This window comes from Siphateles boraxobius, unplaced genomic scaffold (genome assembly GCF_051911475.1).
Source record: "Siphateles boraxobius isolate OS27281-9 unplaced genomic scaffold, OSU_SipBor_1 11, whole genome shotgun sequence".
NCBI classification, from domain to species: Eukaryota; Metazoa; Chordata; class Actinopteri; order Cypriniformes; family Leuciscidae; genus Siphateles; species Siphateles boraxobius.
In genome coordinates, this window is record NW_027508711.1 from 9,250,818 (window position 1) to 9,268,926 (window position 18,109).

The 18,109-nt window shown below is 43.7% G+C and overlaps 1 protein-coding gene across 2 annotated transcripts in view; it reads right to left on the reverse strand.

Annotated features, from left to right (window-relative positions):
• The window catches only part of plrdgb (PITP-less RdgB-like protein), a 156,631-nt gene extending 139,248 nt beyond the window's left edge, over window positions 1–17,383 (reverse strand). For both annotated transcript variants that reach the window (XM_077195253.1, XM_077195245.1), the window contains exon 1: window positions 17,155–17,383. In XM_077195253.1, coding sequence (XP_077051368.1) covers window positions 17,155–17,173 — 19 coding nt within the window. In that variant the 5' untranslated portion in view covers window positions 17,174–17,383. The remainder of the gene's footprint in view (window positions 1–17,154) is intronic.
• Window positions 17,384–18,109: the final 726 nt, after the last annotated feature.

Sequence of the window (18,109 nt, forward strand, 5' to 3'; positions counted from 1 at the left end):
AAAAATTTGCAAAAAGTAAAAAAAAATTAAGTTGGACTGTTATAACATTACACTTGGAATGCTGATTTGAATGTTTTTGAATTAACTGTTGTAAATATTTTTACACTGCTAAACTGTCACAGCTGTAAAGTCTAAAAAAAATCTGATAATTGAATTACCAAAACTTACAATCAACAACTCTCATCAGGTTGTCACAAGCTTGTCATGATTCATCTTAAAGGCAGTTTTCATTCAGTCATTGGATTCCAAGAGTGTTTTGTTTATTCAAGTTCTAACACCTGTTCCTTCAAAATAACAGGCACTTCAATCAATGTTTATTTCATGTACTCCTGTCAAGTTTCTTCTTTCTCAAGCTTTGATTGCGACTTTCAAGCATATTTTGCTGTTCCTACTACAGGAGTTCCTCAAGGCTCGTTGTTAAGCCCTTTTACTTTTTTCATTGTTGGTCAATACTTTTATTTCTGTCACAGCTTTTAACCAAGACAGAATTCTTTAAAAAAAAAATTGAAAACCTGTCTACAGTAGAACTATGACTGAAGTAATATGTTTATATTTTTTTTCTTTAATTCATACATTACTTGTTTTTTTACCTTATGTTGGCTACAAGACGGAAGTCTATGTCCTACAGGACTAACGCTCTAAAGCTGAATTAATTTCACTAAACATCTTCTCCTTATTAAAATGAATCATACAGAGCCAATGGCAGAATTTGCACTACAAATCCAGAGAACAGCTCTCCTCTGCTGTTAGCATATTTTAACTATATTGACTATACCTATAAACTGCAGGACAAGGGCAGATCTTGACATGGAAACAACACTGCAAACTGAAATTTGTATTTCAGATGTGAGGACATACCCTTGAAACATTAAAAACACCAGCAACAGGCAGAAACTGAACTATTTGGTATTAAGTAATATTGTAATAATAGAGAGATGTAGTCTGGCAGAATACATGAACCACAAAGGATGAATTTGACGACTCTCTCTGTATAATGTCTATACAATTTAATCTCCATAATGTTCATATATCTATCTCTACTGTGTTTAACCTCTCTGTCTTGGACTATATCTGTCACTTTATTTCTTGCACTTTATTTCAAGCTTTCGGTTTTTCTCCGCCCCTGTCTTTAGCTTCTTTTTTTTCGGCAGATGTGCTGTCGGCCACATGCAGTTCTGACACAAAGGATCAGTCTCTGATCAGACAGATAGAAGTCTGGATGTGCTGCTTGTCTGGAACCGGCAGTGGACAGGGGTGACTAAATCTATATCACTATATCAGTAACACTCAGCCCTGCTGATGCTCTGAAAAACCAGCTGCCACTAAGGGCTTCTCATAAACTGATGCCCTAAGGCTTCAAATGAGAACCAAGAACTGTAATCCTACAAAAAAAAAATAGACCTTTAACAGCCCGGGTCGGTCTACAGAATTTTGTGAGTTAAAGGGTTAGTTCACCCAAAAATGAAAATTCTGTCATTAATTACTCACCCTCATGTCGTTACAAACCCGTAAGACTTTCATTCATCTTCGGAACACACATGAATATCTTTTTGATGAAATCTGAGAGCTTTCTATCCGTCCATTGACAACTACGCAACTACCAATTTTATGCTTCAAAAAGTTCATAAAGAGATAAAAACCTAATCCGTATGAATCGAGCAGTTTAGTCCAAATTTTCTAAACCGACTCTATTGTTTTATTTGATGAATAGATTGAATTTAGGCTTTTATTCACATTTAAACTTTGATCAGTTAAACATAAGCTCAACCGAAATTGCTTGACGCGCAAGAACAAACCTCATCAGTTCTTGCAGAAGCTCAAACATGCTGCGTAACACGAGAATGAACCTCATTGGTTCTTGCAGAAGCTCAAACGTGCTGCGTAACACGAGAATGAACCTCATTGCTTCTTGCAGAAGCTCAAACATGATGCGTAACATGAAAATGAACCTCAAAGGTTCCTGCTGAAGGTGAAACATGCTGCGTAACATGAAAATTAACCTCACTGGTTCCTGCTGAAGCTCAAACATGCTGCGTAACACATGAATGAACCTCATTGGTTCCTGCTGAAGCTCAAACACGCTGCGTAACACGAGAATGAACCTCATTGGTTCTTGCAGAAGCTCAAATGGTTTCCGTAACACGAGAATGGACCTAATTGGTTCTTGCACAAGCTCAAACGTGCTGAGCAACACATGAGAATGAACCTCATTGGTTCCTGCACAAGCTCAAACGTGCTGCGTAACACATGAGAATGAACCTCATTGGTTCATGTAGAAGGTTAAATGTGCTGCATAACACGAGAATGAACCTCAATGGTTCCTGCGGAAGCTCAAACGTGCTGCGTAACACATGAGAATAAACCTCATTGGTTCTTGCAGAAGCGCAAATGTGATGTGTAACATGAGAATGAACCTCATTGGTTCTTGCAGAAGCTCAAATGTGCTGCGTAACATGAGAATGAACCTCATTGGTTCTTGCAGAAGCTCAAATGTGCTGCGTAACATGATAATGAACCTCATTGGTTCCTGTGGAAGCTCAAACATGCTGCGTAACACATGAGAATGAACCTCATTGGTTCTTGTAGAAGCTTAAATGTGCTACATAACACGAGAATGGACATCATTGGTTCTTGGAGAAGCGCAAATGTGCTGCGTAACACGAGAATTAACCTCATTGGTTCTCGTACGTCAAGTGAACATGCTTGAACTTCCATTTATTACTACTGATGTGTGAGTTGATGAATGTTCATACATGAATAAAAGCCAAAATTCTATCTGTTCAGCGAATGAAGCGATCACATCTCATCAGATAATTTGGTCTAAACCTCTCAATTCATATGGATTAGTTTTTTGATCTCTTTATTAACTTTTTGAAGCATCAAAGTGTCAGTTACGTTGCTATCAACGGAGGGATAAAAAACGCTCTGATTTAATCAAAAAGATCTTCTTGTGTTCCGAAGATTTCTGACATTTTTGGATGAACTAACCCTTTAAAGGCTTTCACGAGTTCACATCTACATATAATTATTATGGTAAAGGTTATGCATACTTGGCGTGCTGTCATGGTGGAGTGCTCCGAGCTCGGAATTTCTGCCCGAACCCAGAGTACTCCCCCCCCCCCCCCGGTGGGATGCTGATAAACCGTCAAGAAACACAGGTGGGTTCTGCTGTTATTTATATTGTCCTGATTTGATTACTGATTGATCTCCACTTGTGCTGATTGGGTTAATTATCTGCACCTACTCCTCCCGAACCTTGTTAATAAAACATAATTTCACGAGTTCACATCTACATATTATGGTAAAGGTTATGCGTACTTGGTGTGCTGTCCGGGTGGAGGGCTCTAAGCTCGGAATATCTGCCCAAACCCAGAGTACTCCCCCCAAAAAGCAAAAGAGCAAAAGGACAGCCGCCAGACTATAGACCCCCCAAAGATGCAGCGAATTTGGCGGGCTGGCTTTTCAATAAGCTTGATCACTTGATCAAGTATATATCCGTGGCATTAACAGGTGAGTTAAGCGGGAATCGAAAAACGGCTGACCGGGAGGCCCATGTAGCTTCTGACGTGAGCGGCTAGATGCGTCAGGATATTGGGCTCTACCGGCCACCTGCGAGGTGGAATGAATTTGAAAATGCTGGCTGGGCAGGAAAGATATATACATGTCGAGTCCGCTGAGAGACCAATGCTCGCTGGACAGAAATATGAAAAAGGAAGATACATGCTGTCCGCTGAGAGACCAATGCTTGCTTGACAGAGGTAGTGGGAAGATAGATACATGCTGTGTCTGCTAGGAGTCCCATGCTCGCTGGACAGGATAGAGTAGAGATAAGTACTGTAGTGAACTTTCTTCTAAGGTGTAGGAACTCAGAAGCGAAGAGCAGGAGACGTTGGGATATCTTTCAAGCAGGTTTCTTTATTGCTGTAGTCTGCTTCGTCTAAGGTCTGATTAAGGCAAAATACATTGTAGTTTATATATCTTTCAAGGGGGAGGAGTTACATAGAGGTGGAGACACTCTGAAATAATGTAAATGAGGCACAGGAGTCCACCCTGCTACCTGAGATCCCCAGCCCTGATCTCATCTGTATTAACAGTGTGATTCGAATGCATAGAAACTAATCTAATCAGCCAGATCATTCAACGACAAAAGGTGATATTCTCAGTGCTCTGATCAATTTAACTTACAATAGAGAGATCAGGACAGACAGGAACAGGCAGGTTTGTGACATTTATCTTAGTTATAAAAATTCACGCTAATAAACTTTCTCAGTTTATATACTATAGTATTGGAACCTAAATCAACATTAATAAATTTGTAATCCTACAGTACATAGTACGTCCTCTGGGAGACCCATGCTCGCTGGACGGGAGAGAGTAGAGATAACACTGCGTTCTATTATGTCAACGAACCGATTTTTTGTCAACAAACCGATTCGGCCCTCATATATGACGTCACTTCTACGCTTCAAGTATTCTGGTATGTTTTGCGCATCGGTTCAGAGAAAAACATAGACGCCAACCAGAAAGCTGTTGCTATGGTAGCACTGGCGAGTACCAGGCGCTTATCAAAACGCAGCCATTTGAACTTCTAAAATTCTCACTTTATTTCATGTTTTAGTTATTTTCTGTTAGCAACGCTAACGTTAGTAACACCCGTTTGAAACAAGGTTTCGTTCAATATTGCACTCAGAACAAGGCCGATTCCCATACCCACAGGCAGTGATACAGACGCAGTAAGGTATCGCAGTAATACAAGTGATTAAAATCATAATTTAAACAACCAAAGTGGTCCGAAAACAATTCATACAAGTCATAGAGGATGCAGCCATCTTGGATTCCGTATCGGAATTCTTGCTCAATGTCCTCACGGTTGTCTGACTACCGAGCTGGGAAATCTGAGGAAAGGGGGCGTGTTGCTAGGCAACGTCTAGTCGGAACTCCGACACGCATAAATAATAGAACGCAGCACAAGTACATAATACATAGTACATTCACTGGGAGACCAATGCTCGCTGGACAGAGAAAATCATCAATTAGAGTTTTCTTTTTCTTTTTTTTTACTGGAATATCAATTCTGAATAGTGAGGTATTGGAGAGAAGAGATCACTGCTTGGGCAGTGGAGAAAATTAGCTAGAGAAATAGAGCTCCTGCGGGAGCAGAGGAGATATCACTGCTGCGGCAGTGGAGAAAAATTAGCCAGAAAAATTTAGCTCCTGCAGGAGCAGAGGAGACATCACTGCTGTGGCAGTTTGAGAAAATTAACCAGATGAAACAAAGCTCCTGCGGGAGCAGAGGAGACATCACTGCTGTGGCAGTGGAGAAAATTAGCCAGAGAAACAGAGCTCCAGCGGGAGCAGAGGAGACATCACTGCTGTGGCAGTGGAGAAAATTAACCAGATGAAACAAAGCTCCTGCAGGAGCAGAGGAGACATCACTGCTGTGGCAGTGGAAAAAAAATTAGCCAGAGAAACAGAGCTCCAGGGGAGCAGAGGAGACATCACTGCTGCGGCAGAGGAGAAAATTAGCCAGAGAAACAGAGCTCCTGCGGAGGCAGAGGATACATCACTGCTATGGCAGTGGAGAAAATTAACCAGAGAAATAGAACTCCTGCGGGAGCAGAAGAGACATCACTGCTGTGGCAGTGGAGACAATTAGCCAGAGAAACAGAGCTTCTGCGGGAGCACAGGATACATCACTGCTATTGCAGTGGAGAAAATTAACCAGAGAAATAGAGCTCCTGCGGGAGCAGAGGAGACAGCACTGCTGTGGCAGTGGAGACAATTTGCCAGAGAAACAGAGCTCCTGCGGGAGCAGAGGAGACAACACTGCTGTGGCAGTGGAGAAACTTACCTGGAGAAATTGAGCTCCTGCGGGAGCAGAGGAGACATCACTGCTGTGGCAGTGGAGAAAATTAGCCAGAGAAAGAGAGCTCCAGCGGGAGCAGAGGAGACATCACTGCTGTGGCAGTGGAGAAAATTAGCCAGAGAAACAGAACTCCAGCGGGAGCAGAGGAGACATCACTGCTGTGGCAATGGAGAAACTTACCTGGATAAATTAAGCTCCTGTGGTGTGAGGCTGAGTGAAGGGAGGAGGAGATTGGGGCCTCGCAGACCGATGCTCGTCTTCTTGCAAGTGAATCAAAGACGCGAGGAAGAGGAGGTGAGAGATTAATCCTTGCAGGATTATGCGCATCTGAAGTTTAAGTGGCCGATCAAAGATAGCAGTCCGCGTTCAGAACAGTTTAGACTGCTTACATGAGAAGACTAAAACGTTTTAGAACCTGCATATATTCACCTCTGACCCATCGGTTTGATTCCGTAATAATTGTTTGTTCCTGTTTGATGATCATCCAACATCAGTCAACATGACAGTTTATTTTAAATATTTCTATGGCTATGGGTCACATTCCCTGCCGATTTGTACGTTATTAATCAGAAAAACAATAGTGAAGCAGTGGTTTTAAATTAGGCTACTTCAAAAAATGTAATAAAAATACATTTACGCTATAACTAAGTTTCTAAGCGATTTTTGTAGATACATTGCAGGACAGTGTTAGTGATAGGTTCTTGATGATTCAGTGTGCAATCTGCACGTAATGTTAGACCTACTGTTTATGTGTGAGTTTATGCCACGAGGAAGCATTGCGTTAATGACGGCAAATCATTTGTACAGAAATGATTTAAAGCGAGTGTTCCCCGATCAAAAATGAGTATCCAGATAGCATAACTGGCTCGTGATTCAACAACTGAAGCGATGCGAAGTTCAACCGGGGACGGAAACGAAAAGGTTTTGAGCTGAGCACTCAGCGAGTTGACCCGGCAGACGTTGAGAGTGTGGACTTGTCGGGACTGAATCTGCAGCGCGGCTTACTTAGGGCCTGCTGCGGCGGCCTGGCGCTGGAGGAAGGCCCGTTCCTTTGCGTGAAGAGGACGGCATTGCCTTATTGTCCATTTCTCTATGGCAGGAATTATTGAATGCTCCGGTTTAAACAAATAAGCGGAAGTAGATTGCGGATGTTTCGCCCGCGGTGGCGAGGACCCGTTTGTTTGGCCTGACGCCCGTGAGATAACACCAGAGGATTGCAGCAAATATTCCTGATTCTGACGGACGAAAGATTCTTCATCAAACGGGAATAAGTCGATTCGGACATGATAGGAAGGTAGGCTACTGCGGGGCGAAATGCTGATAAACCGCCAAGATACACAGGTGGGTTCTGCTGTTATTTATCTTGTCCTGAGTTGATTACTGATTGATCTCCACTTGTGCTGATTGGGTTAATTATCTGCACCTGCTCCTCCCGAACCTTGTTAATAAAACATAATTTAATGGAATAGAGGAAAGGAAAGAAAGCATCAATGTAACAAATTTTTCCTTGTCATTCACACAGAATGCGTTTTTGAATTCCACTGCACTGCTTTCCATAAGTACATAGGAGCTTGACTGACGCGCTTCAGAGTTCTGTTCGCATTTTGCGTCTTTTGCAGAATAACACAGTGTACTAAAAACGTGGCACTGCGTTTAAAAGCCCGTTCACACCAACGACAGTAAATTTAAAACAAGTCCACACAACAACTACCATGATCAGCAACTACCATGATCAGCAGAGGTAGCTAAGTTTTTATGATGAATGATAAAAACAATGACAGCCAATCAGAATCCATCGTACTTCACAGTGCATACTTATAAACAGAACATTATAGTTCGTTGGTCTGGACACTAACATATTGTTATCGTTCTTGCTATGAGTGGGCCTTAACTAGTCTCTAGAGCTTGCAAGTTTTTTTTTATTCCACTTCTATGCATCTCGTGTTTTTAAAATGTGCCATTGGCTATTAAACTTTTGAGGATTTTGTTGATTTTAATTGAAGGTGCTTTCACGACATGTCATCATAACCATTGTAATTAAAAGGTTCCAACTTGTAAAATGCATTCACGTCCTCATAACTCGTAATTACAACTTGTAACCTGGGAATTTTCTGAGAGCTCCAACTGTACCACATCACCTCGGTACCACCTGAACGGTGCAGATTCATTTAGGCATTGATAATGTTGCCATAGAAATGCATAAGTCCCAGTCTGAGAATGTGAACAGCTTTAAGTAGAACGTTGCATGTTGTCATCTCGAAATAACGGTAATTACGACATGGCGTGAGCACAGCATTAAATTTTGCTCTTGTTTCTCACACAAAGCTACCGTGTAGGCCTAAGTTTCAAAATATTTTAATGCATGAGTAAGTCATATGAACATTTATGGTGCTTTCATTGTGAAATTTGTTTAAATGTGAACATACATCTGTTGCTTTTTTATACAGTTAGGGTTTTGAATTTAACAGACAGAAGAAATGTTTTCTGTTATTTAAACGCCTGAAAGAAATCACCAGACTTTGATTACATTTGTACGGCCATTTTCCCAGTCTGTGCAACTGTGAAATTGAAAAATTGTAATTTTACATGATGTGCTGCCATTTTCTTTTGCACATGGAAAACGCCAAAAGCCATAGACTCCAGAATTGGATAAAACAGCATGACTTATTTACTTGCAGGACCCACTGGACAGCGCAGGGCAGGCCTCTTTCGACCGCATGACCCAGTCCAATTTGAACAAAGCTGTGTGAAATGTGTTGTGAGCTTACATTGGAACCCAAAATGACTCATATTAAACTTGACATTCACTGGTGTGGAAAAACATACTTAAGGACTAGCAATTTTTTTTTTTTTAAAGTGTCCATATGTTACTATAAACCATAAAATGCCATAATTTTACTGTAGCAACAATGGTATTTTGGCGGAGACCTAGCACATTCATAGTAAATATCATTATATTGTTAATATTTTATATAAAAGAAGTGAGGAAATACAATTTATTTTTATTATAAAATATTACAATATACTGTATCAGAACCATATTAGATGTCAGAAGAGGTTTTTTTAAATTGCGCATGCTTATTTCCCCTATTTTTCCATTAGATTACAATATCCGTCATCTAACACATAAGGTTATTCTTTAAATAGTAAATATTTAATAAGCAAATCTCAAACTACTGTCTCACCTATAGGTTGTATTCTGAGTTACTTCTTAAACTAACGTGTTACCTTTCAATCATCATCATCGTCTTTCTTGGATGTAATCGCGACAATAGAATTGTAATATCGGACATTTATTGGTTGTCAGCCATAACATAAAATAATTATCAGTATATATAACCTAGAATTTTAATATTGGTGCATTTTCATAAGTCAAATACAAAACAGAATCGAGGGCTTTAAATCTGGACCCCATGTAGAATGGAAAATATGTTTGGTTCTAATAATCACTAATTACAGGACAAAAAAAAGAATTACCTTTCTTTGGCTTGTTTAGCTTCTAATTCTAAAAAACGTACTCGGTTAAGTACGTAACCTCGGTTCTCTCTAGAAGAGGGAACGAGTATTGCGTAAGTTGCTCACGCTATGGGTAAAGTCATCTTTTCTCGAGATATGAAGCCAAAAAATTATCCTTAATTTTGTATTTATTGTCAACGCAGTGCAGCAGCTAGCAAACCTAGAGCAGGCTGTCTAGCGTGCTCAATGGCTTCTCTGCGGCTACTGCAACTGCCTACCACTGAGCCTGGCATGACGTCACGCCCAATGAGGGCGCTTTGCACCCTCTACGCGTCAGGCTATGGCAGACGTGTCATTTAACCTATTGTAAGTCGATGTACCATCACAAGGGTCTTGGAAATATATTATGAAGGTTGAAAAACTACATAGTGTTACTTTAAACACTACAAAATGTGTAACCTACATCATTTATGGTATTTATTGCGGATTAATAATTTATAAAATAAAGAAAGAAAGAAAAAGAATGTGATAGTACATTCAGAAATCATTTAGTAAACAACTCCAGCGTTCTCCGTGGTGAATAACGTTAATCAATAATATCAACCAATAAGATTCCATGTACGATGTCGCGTTTTCATTGGTCAGTCATTGAAGCCTATTTCTGATTGGTTGTGGCCGATTTGACAGTTTAGCCAAGAGCAAAGAGAAATAGAGGAGAATAATCGCGAACGCATGGGACACAGTCTATACGCTTATTTTAAGCGAAGAGGAGAGATTCGCGATTGCACTGAACACGTTTTAAGTGCAGGCATATTCTCTGAGCGAGCCCAGAAAAAATTCTTACAAGAGCAGCGTGTATCAGAGCGTGCGCATAGTTCCCGCACGCGAACAGAGAGATTAGCGCTCGGCACATTATATTCCGCGCTCGCGCATTATATTAATGTACTTTCGCGCTACAATAATGCGCTCTCGACATTTGACAGGAAAATAACGCCATATGGAACTGCTTCTGATAGTGGAACAGGTTTGATGTGTTCCCGCTGCTAGTCGGCAGTCACTCTCCGGCACATTTTAAAGCACGCTGAAACACCGAAACACCACTGAATTTATACCACTGAATTAGTCTTTCCTCTCTTATCAACTATTTCGTCTGCTTTCATCACGAAAGTAGCCAATTGTATTCTGTTCTTTCTGACGGCTGCGCGCCTAACGTCAGTTATGTATATTGAAATATCGAAAATGTGTTTAAAAATCATATCACCCTTATCGAAAAAAAAATGGATATATATTGATATTGAATTATTGTCCAGCCCTACACCTTAGGGACATAGCCATGTCTTGGCTTGAGGATGACTTTAGAGTCATTTGGTCCAAACTCAAGACACGCAGCGCTAATGGATAGCGCGTGTAAATCCCCCACATGTTTAACTGATGACAGAGCTGTCAGAAAAACGGTTGAGCGAGAGGTACTTTAGGTCCACGGAATCTAGCGGTTCGAAGGGGTATGCTTTCAGGGCCTCTAGGACCAAAGAAAGATCCCATAGAGGAACCGACGGGGGTCGCGGGGGATTCATCCTCCTGGCTCCCCTAAGGAAACGGATGACCAGCTCGTTCCTTCCTATTGACTGCCCGTGCGTCGACTCAGCGAACACTGCAACGGCCGCCACATATACTTAAGCGTGGAGGGGGACCTGCCCCTGTCCAACAGCTCTTGAAGGAAGCTAAGCAACTACGATACCCCACATGTACGTGGGTCCAGGTTTCTGTCGGCACACCATTTGGAGAACACAGACCATTTAGACGCGTAGAGCGAGCTCTGGACTGCGTTATCGTGTTCATAACCCCTTCTTACAAGACAACGGGTATTCGTTGATTAACCATACGTGCAGAGACCAGCGTTCTGGATTGGGACACCAGATTGAGCCGCGGGCTTGAGAGAGGAGATCTCTCCTCACCGGAATCGGCCAAGGGTAACCAGATTTGTTTCTCCCATCGCGGGGCTATAAGGAGCACCGAGTGGCGCGTTTCCCTGATCCTCTTGATTACCTGTGGCAACAGAGAGACCGGAGGGAAAACAAAGTGGGCGTCTGGGCCAGATTTCGGCCAGCACGTCCTTGTTCTTCGAAAAGAACATCGGGCAGTGAGCACTGTCTTTTGACGCAAACAGGTCGACTTCCGCTTTGCCGAAAAGGCGCCATAGCGACTGGACTGTCTGGGGGTGCAGGGACCATTCTCCTGGGGGAACGTTGTCCCTGGACAGTTTGTCTGGGCCGTCGTTCAAGTGGCCTGGCACATGAGCAGCTCTCAGCGAGCGCAGAAAGTGCTGAGGCCATACGAGGAGGCGTTTCGTCAGATCGCAGAGATTCCTGGATCTGACACCGCCCTGACGGTTTACATATGACATCACAGACATGTTGTCCGATCGGACTAGAACGCGGTGGTCTCGTATGAACGGGAGAAAGTGCTTCAGCGCGTTCTCGACCGCTATCATCTCCAGACAGTTTATGTGAAGGAATTTCTCTCAGTCTGACCACAGGCAAAAGACCGGTCTGCCCTCGAAGAGAGCGCCCCAACCTAAGTTGGAGGCGTCCGTCGAGATGACCTTTCGGTCTGAGACGGCTCCTCCCATCGTCACCCCCCGCTGGTACCAGTCGGCCTCTAACCAGGGCTGCAGAGCTGAAACGCAGCTCTGAGTCACTCTGATTCGTCTGCAGCCGAAAGCCCAAGCTCGGTGAGGCACCCGAGCATTCAACCAGCGTTGAAGCCGGCGCATGCGCTGTAGGCCCAGCTGAAACACTGCTGCAGCTGATGCCATACAGCCCAGCATTCTCTGAAATGTTTTCAGAGAAGCAACGCTGCCCTTCTGGAAATATGCGGCCAGATGTCGCACACGGCGCGCGTGCTGTGTCAATAAACGGGCCGTCATAGCCACAGAGTCCAGTTCTATCCCCAGAAAGAAAACTGACTTGGCAGTAATGAGCTCTTTTCATCTTTTCATGAGAGCTTTGTTCAAATATCTCAGATCTAAAATAGGTCAGAGAGCTCCGTCCTTCTTGGGTATTCTTCTACTTTTTGCGTGGAGTAGATGTGCTACTTCCGCTTTCCCTTTCGTCGTGGTCCGTGCTTGAAAGCGCGGAGGGCGGCGAGCGAATTGTAGCGAATAGCCCTGCCTTATAGTGCTCAGCACCTATTCTGATTCCGCCGGAATAGCTTCCAATGCTTCCATATGTATAGCGAGGGGCAGAATGGACTCCGGGTTCCGATCGCCGCATTTTATTGGGCTCGGAAAACTGAACCGGAGGTGTGGGCGCGGCATGTGCACCCTCGGTGCTTGGATACGGCGGCTCGCTGAGAGCGATGGCTGTCTGTTTCATGTGTGACGTCCCGATTGCTCTGAACGGGGAACGTTTTGTGATAACTTTGTGATGCGCGAGCAGCGCCTGGGGTGAGGTGTTCGTTAGTAAGCGTGAGCGCTCGTGAGCGGGCACGTAACTTACGTTCATAAGCTGACCGATATGAGGCTGTTTTGGCCGTGTGACAGAGCGGGCAGCGAGTAGGGGTGGGCACAGAGTCGTGGGCACATTTCCTACATTCAACACTCAAGCGGCATTTGCCAGCTTTATGAGAGTGGGCTCTGTGAGTGTGTGAGACACGGGGGTATAGTGCTTGTGTGTAGGGGTGAACACTGAGATGTGGGCACATTTTGTATACTTAAAACACCAGCGGCATTAGCCGGATAACCAGACATTATACTCTTTTTGAGATTTCTCTGGGTCGCCCTAAAAATGGCGGTTGTGTGCAGGCGAGCGGGCTGTAGTACCGGCTCGTTGGCTGCTAAATGCACTGCTGCAGTAGCCTTCTCTGAGGGTACTGACAGGGCGAGACATTTTGACGGTGGCCCGGCCACAGCGGGACTCAGCCGTCTTTTCCTCCGTGTTGTTGCTAGGAGGACTTTGCATGCTCGGATTTCAGTGAGACTTTAGGCCGAGGCCCTCGGGGGGAGGCGGCCTGTGACGGCTGGGCAAGCGCGACCTAGGGCGGCCGCCCTGGCGTCGCTACGGAGAAGGAGGCTGGGCTGGACTCTGGCTAGTGCTTCGTGCAGGAGGCTGGTCACGCGAGCACCCTGCAGCTGAGTTAGCGAGTCAATGCAGGAAGAGGTTCATGGCCTGTGAGGTCTTTTGTACTTCGGAGAACCGGTCGACAATCCCATTAACCGCTGGGCCGAAGAGACGTGTAGGGGAGAGCGGCGCGTTGAGAAACACGGCGCGCTCGGATTCCCTCAAATCAGCAAGCGTCAGCCAGAGGTCTCTCTCTGTGACGGTGAGCGAAGCCATGCATCTTCCCATCGCCTGAGCCGCGGATTTCGTAGCACGAAGGGAAAGGTCCGTCGCGCTTCTTAAATCCGTGATGGCGGCTGGGTCCCTGCCTTTCTCGTCCCATTCACGGAGGAGATCGGCCTGAAGGATCTGAAGCACAGCCATAGAGTGCAGGGCAGACGCAGCCTGTCAGACGTCGGCCGGCTGAAACGCGTGGCCGACGAGAGCTGACGTGGTCCTGCAGGCTTTAGACGGGAGGGCAGACTTTGAACACCATCTCGCGGAGGGCGGACAAAGGTGCGCTGCTACCGCCTCCTCCACTGGGGGAATAGTATTGTACCCCTTCTCTGCGGCGCCGTCCACTTGTGGAGCCTCGCGGAGAATGGTGCATCCCACGACTTAGAAAGCTGCGTGTGGAGCTCCGGCAGAAAAGGTGCAGAACTGGATACGGGTGCTTGGGGGCGGCGATGTAGGAAACAGCCATCCAGTCTGTAAGCCGTGGGCTCTTTTGGCGGTGACCACTCGAGGCCGAGCTGGTCGACGGCCATGGAGAGGATGCGCATAAGTTCCGCGTCCACGCCACGCTCATTGGGCGTGACGTCACGCCAGGCTCAGTGGTAGGCTGCTTCAGTAGCCGCAGAGCAGCCAATGAGCACGCTAGACAGTGCGGCCGGATTCCTAGGCCGAGGATGGGGTGGAGTGGTGAGAACCCGACCAATCTGCACTGTCCGAGGCCAGGAGAGAGCAGCGGTCACCTGCGGCGTTGCCTTCCGCCTCGTCCCCTGAAGCGGCGGCAGTGAGGGCCGGAGCCGGCATCTGCACGTCCGGGAGGGGGGACGGAGAAGGCGAGGGAGAGGCTCGAGGGAGAGGTTCCGGCGACAGCTTAACCAGCACAACAGCCTCCGACGGTCTCTGGGAACGGCGCTTCTTCCTGCGCGGTTCCACAGAGGGCGGAGAGACAGCTTCTTTGTTGAAAACTTTGAGTCGAGCCCGCAGGGTTGACATCGCAAGTTCTTACAATGGACGCAGCCCCCCGACGAGACCGCGAGGACTGCGTGTTCCGGGCCCAGGCAGCGAGCGCAGATCACATGGCGGTCTCCGGCGCTGAGCGGGGCTCGGCACGAGCCACAGGAAGTGCGAGACATTTTTAGAAAAACGTAGTGTGCGTGCCGGCGCAAAGCGCCCTCATTGGACATGACCTCACGCCAGGCTCAGTGGTAGGCTGCTTCAGTAGCCGCAGAGCAGCCAATGAGCACGCTAGACACCCTGCTCTAGGTTTGCTAGCTGCTGCACTGCGTTGACAATAAATACAAAATTTAGGATAATTTTTTGGCTTCATATCGCGAGAAAAGATTACTTTACCCGTAGCATAAGCAACTTACGCAATACGAGAGAACCTCTCGTAAGAGAACACCATTCTTATATGGTTTTCTTGAGTCCCGGATAATATCCTAAGTCTGCTGAGGCTTTGACAGAATCCTAAGAACTGAGGTTACAGTGACGATGTAATGCCAGATTTTCCCCATTGACTCTTTCTCCATTTAGCTTTCCATCTCACAGTCGTTTAAACCAATTACATGCAATTTTACCAACTAAAATATACATAAACCATTTCTCTGTAAACTTTTGTGATGTGGTTTAACTGAGGATAGTGAAGAGAGAGTAAGGAAAAAAAGACTGACAAGTTGCTTTAACACCTGAACATCAAGAATAGATGTAACTTCGCATGAAAATAAACTGTTTTACTTTCAGAAAGGCGACACCCATTCTGGAAAAGGGCAATAATCTCCTATTAATTAACCACATGATAATGATTATCTATATTCAGATTGTGTTTGTTTTACATCATCTCAAGGATTTCTGCCAATGCTTCTCTCACAAAACAGAACAAAAACATCAGAAAACACAGCTGTCCAATCCAGTGCCTGTGGCTGAGCCAGTGCAACCATAACCAGAGAAACAAGAGCATCACTTACAGGGCACAACAGTGCCTTTGTATTTGTAATTACTGTATGTCTGATCAGACATGTACTGAGTGAGATTCAATAAGACAGAGGCACGGGTTAATTGAGGCTATTGAAACACATAAATATGAGACAGCGAGGGCTGTTTGATGTACTTGAAACATACATCTTGAGACAAAGTATCGCATAGATAGCTGAGGGAAACTGGATTGAAATTTCCTTTGCTTTGCACTCTGCTGTCAATCAAATCAAGCAACATTACATGACCTCAGAATGGCATTAGCAATAATTGTCCCTAAAAACATAGAGATTTCCTTTATTTTCTGTAATTTGTGTATTAGATGGATTATAAAATATAGCGTATGGGGCCACACACTTTTCTTTGTGAAATTATGGCTACACAAATTTGGGTTTAATAACATCTACTGTGGTAGAATTTAATGAACGCATTTTCATGGTAACATGAACATCGTTGTATTTATGTCACTGAATGGGTAAAAGTATCAAATTAAAAAAGCATTGTCCATGTGACAAATGATCTTTAAAAACATGCACATGCCTCACTTGGTAAACTTTTTTTTTGGAAGAATGTGAAAATATCCACAAATAAGAATTTGCACATTGTAAAAAAAATTATAATGTTACAGTAAAAAACAGTCAGATAACCCAAAAAAGAAATTAATAGAATCAGACTATTAAAATTTGCTTTGTATCTTAAAATTTACTGATGACCAGACTAATACAGACGGTGCACTAAAAGAGAGCACATAATCTTGCACACAAAGATAATGCAAAAATAATGCAATAAGGGAAAAAATATTAAATAAAATATTATCAAATATAATGCAGTTTTTTTACTGTTTTATAAAGTTTTCACTGTAGCATTTTTCTATTAGTTTTGCAGTTAAATTGTTGTTTTTTATTTACAGTGCATACCTATTCTATTCTTCTTTTTAAGCCATTTATATCCTGTAAATGATATTAAGGCAGTAAATACTCAATGACAGTGTCAGTGTGGACCATAACAGATAAAAAAAAAAAGGAAAAACTTGATATTTCACTCCTCACTCGAGACAGAGGTAACCACATCACACCCATGATAAATGAACATTTCAATTGATTCTCGTAAACTTTTGAGAAGCTTCATTTGGTAGCTTATGTCTCCAAATGATAGCTAGACAGTGGGCGTGAGCAGATACACCGGAAATATGCACGTAACAAAATAATGTGAAAAAATAGCCTAATAATAATGAAATGAAAACATTAGTCATATAAACTAATTCATTTCATTTTAAACAGTCAATAACCTGAATACATTTAGCTTTATTACAAATAGCCTAAATCATATTTGCAAATAAATCACGTGTAACGATGCCTGAACACTTAATTTTGGCTCACTGAAATCTCATAAATATCCAGCTCTGTCAGTGAGTCAAAGAAAGAGCGCGTGCTGGCTCATCGATGACCGTCTGAGATGACATGCATTTCAACAGAAGGCTAATTTCCTATCCGCGTCGCGGAGGCATTCGCACGAGAAGATGAATGAACTTACCTCGCGTTTCTTTTGCCATCCTGCCCCTCTATGTAAGCGTGTGTGGTAGTTTTGAGTCAATTCCTCTTTCTCAAACCGACAGTCATATTCTCGGGACCTCTACCTGCTCGCACAGGTGACCTAATGGTTACCAGCTACACCGAATAAATGCCAATACAGTGCAGTCCGTTGTTCTAACCGGACGCTTCTATCAGTCTCCGATGTGAGAATTAAATCTCCGGAATCGCGCCAAAAGTGATAGCCTACAGCTGAGAACTACTATGACGCATCAATCGGAAAGTAGCCTATCCTGTCACTCGAACGCATCTCTGACGAGTATGCACGAGCGCACTATTAGGAGCATCATGAATGATGCTGTCTGGGAAGGTATCTGCCGTATGTGCGTGTATGTTCACTGTGCATGTTATTAATAACACGGGGAAGCAGTCAGCACGGATTCCTGGATGCTCATGCCAGTTAATTATTAATCACTTAAAGCCTTCATAAGTTCCCTAAAATCATCTCACGAAACCCCCAGCGTCTCATGCCAGCTGTGTGAAATCTAATTAGACTAACTGGGACATCAGGGAACACATTCGCATAGAATTGTTAAAATAATCTAATATACAATGTGCAAATTATGCCATGATTTTCAGGAGGGACCTAAACGTCAGTCTATCTAAACGTTAAATACTAAAGTTTTTGACAAATCTATAATAAATTGGCCTATAATAGCCTATATGAGGCACACAAGGCAAACATTTAACAAAATTGATTTCAAAACTGGCTCAACAGTTTTTTTTTTAAGAAAGGGCTTTAGCAGATAATTTAGCTACTAAAGCAGGAGAGTCTCAAGAGAAGCCAGGATCCTGGTATATTTTTCTGTTGATATGAAAAATTGGGTAGCCTACATTTAGCAATATAGCAAGTGAATTATATATTGATGGATTACTGTTATGACGAACTGCATGCCTTT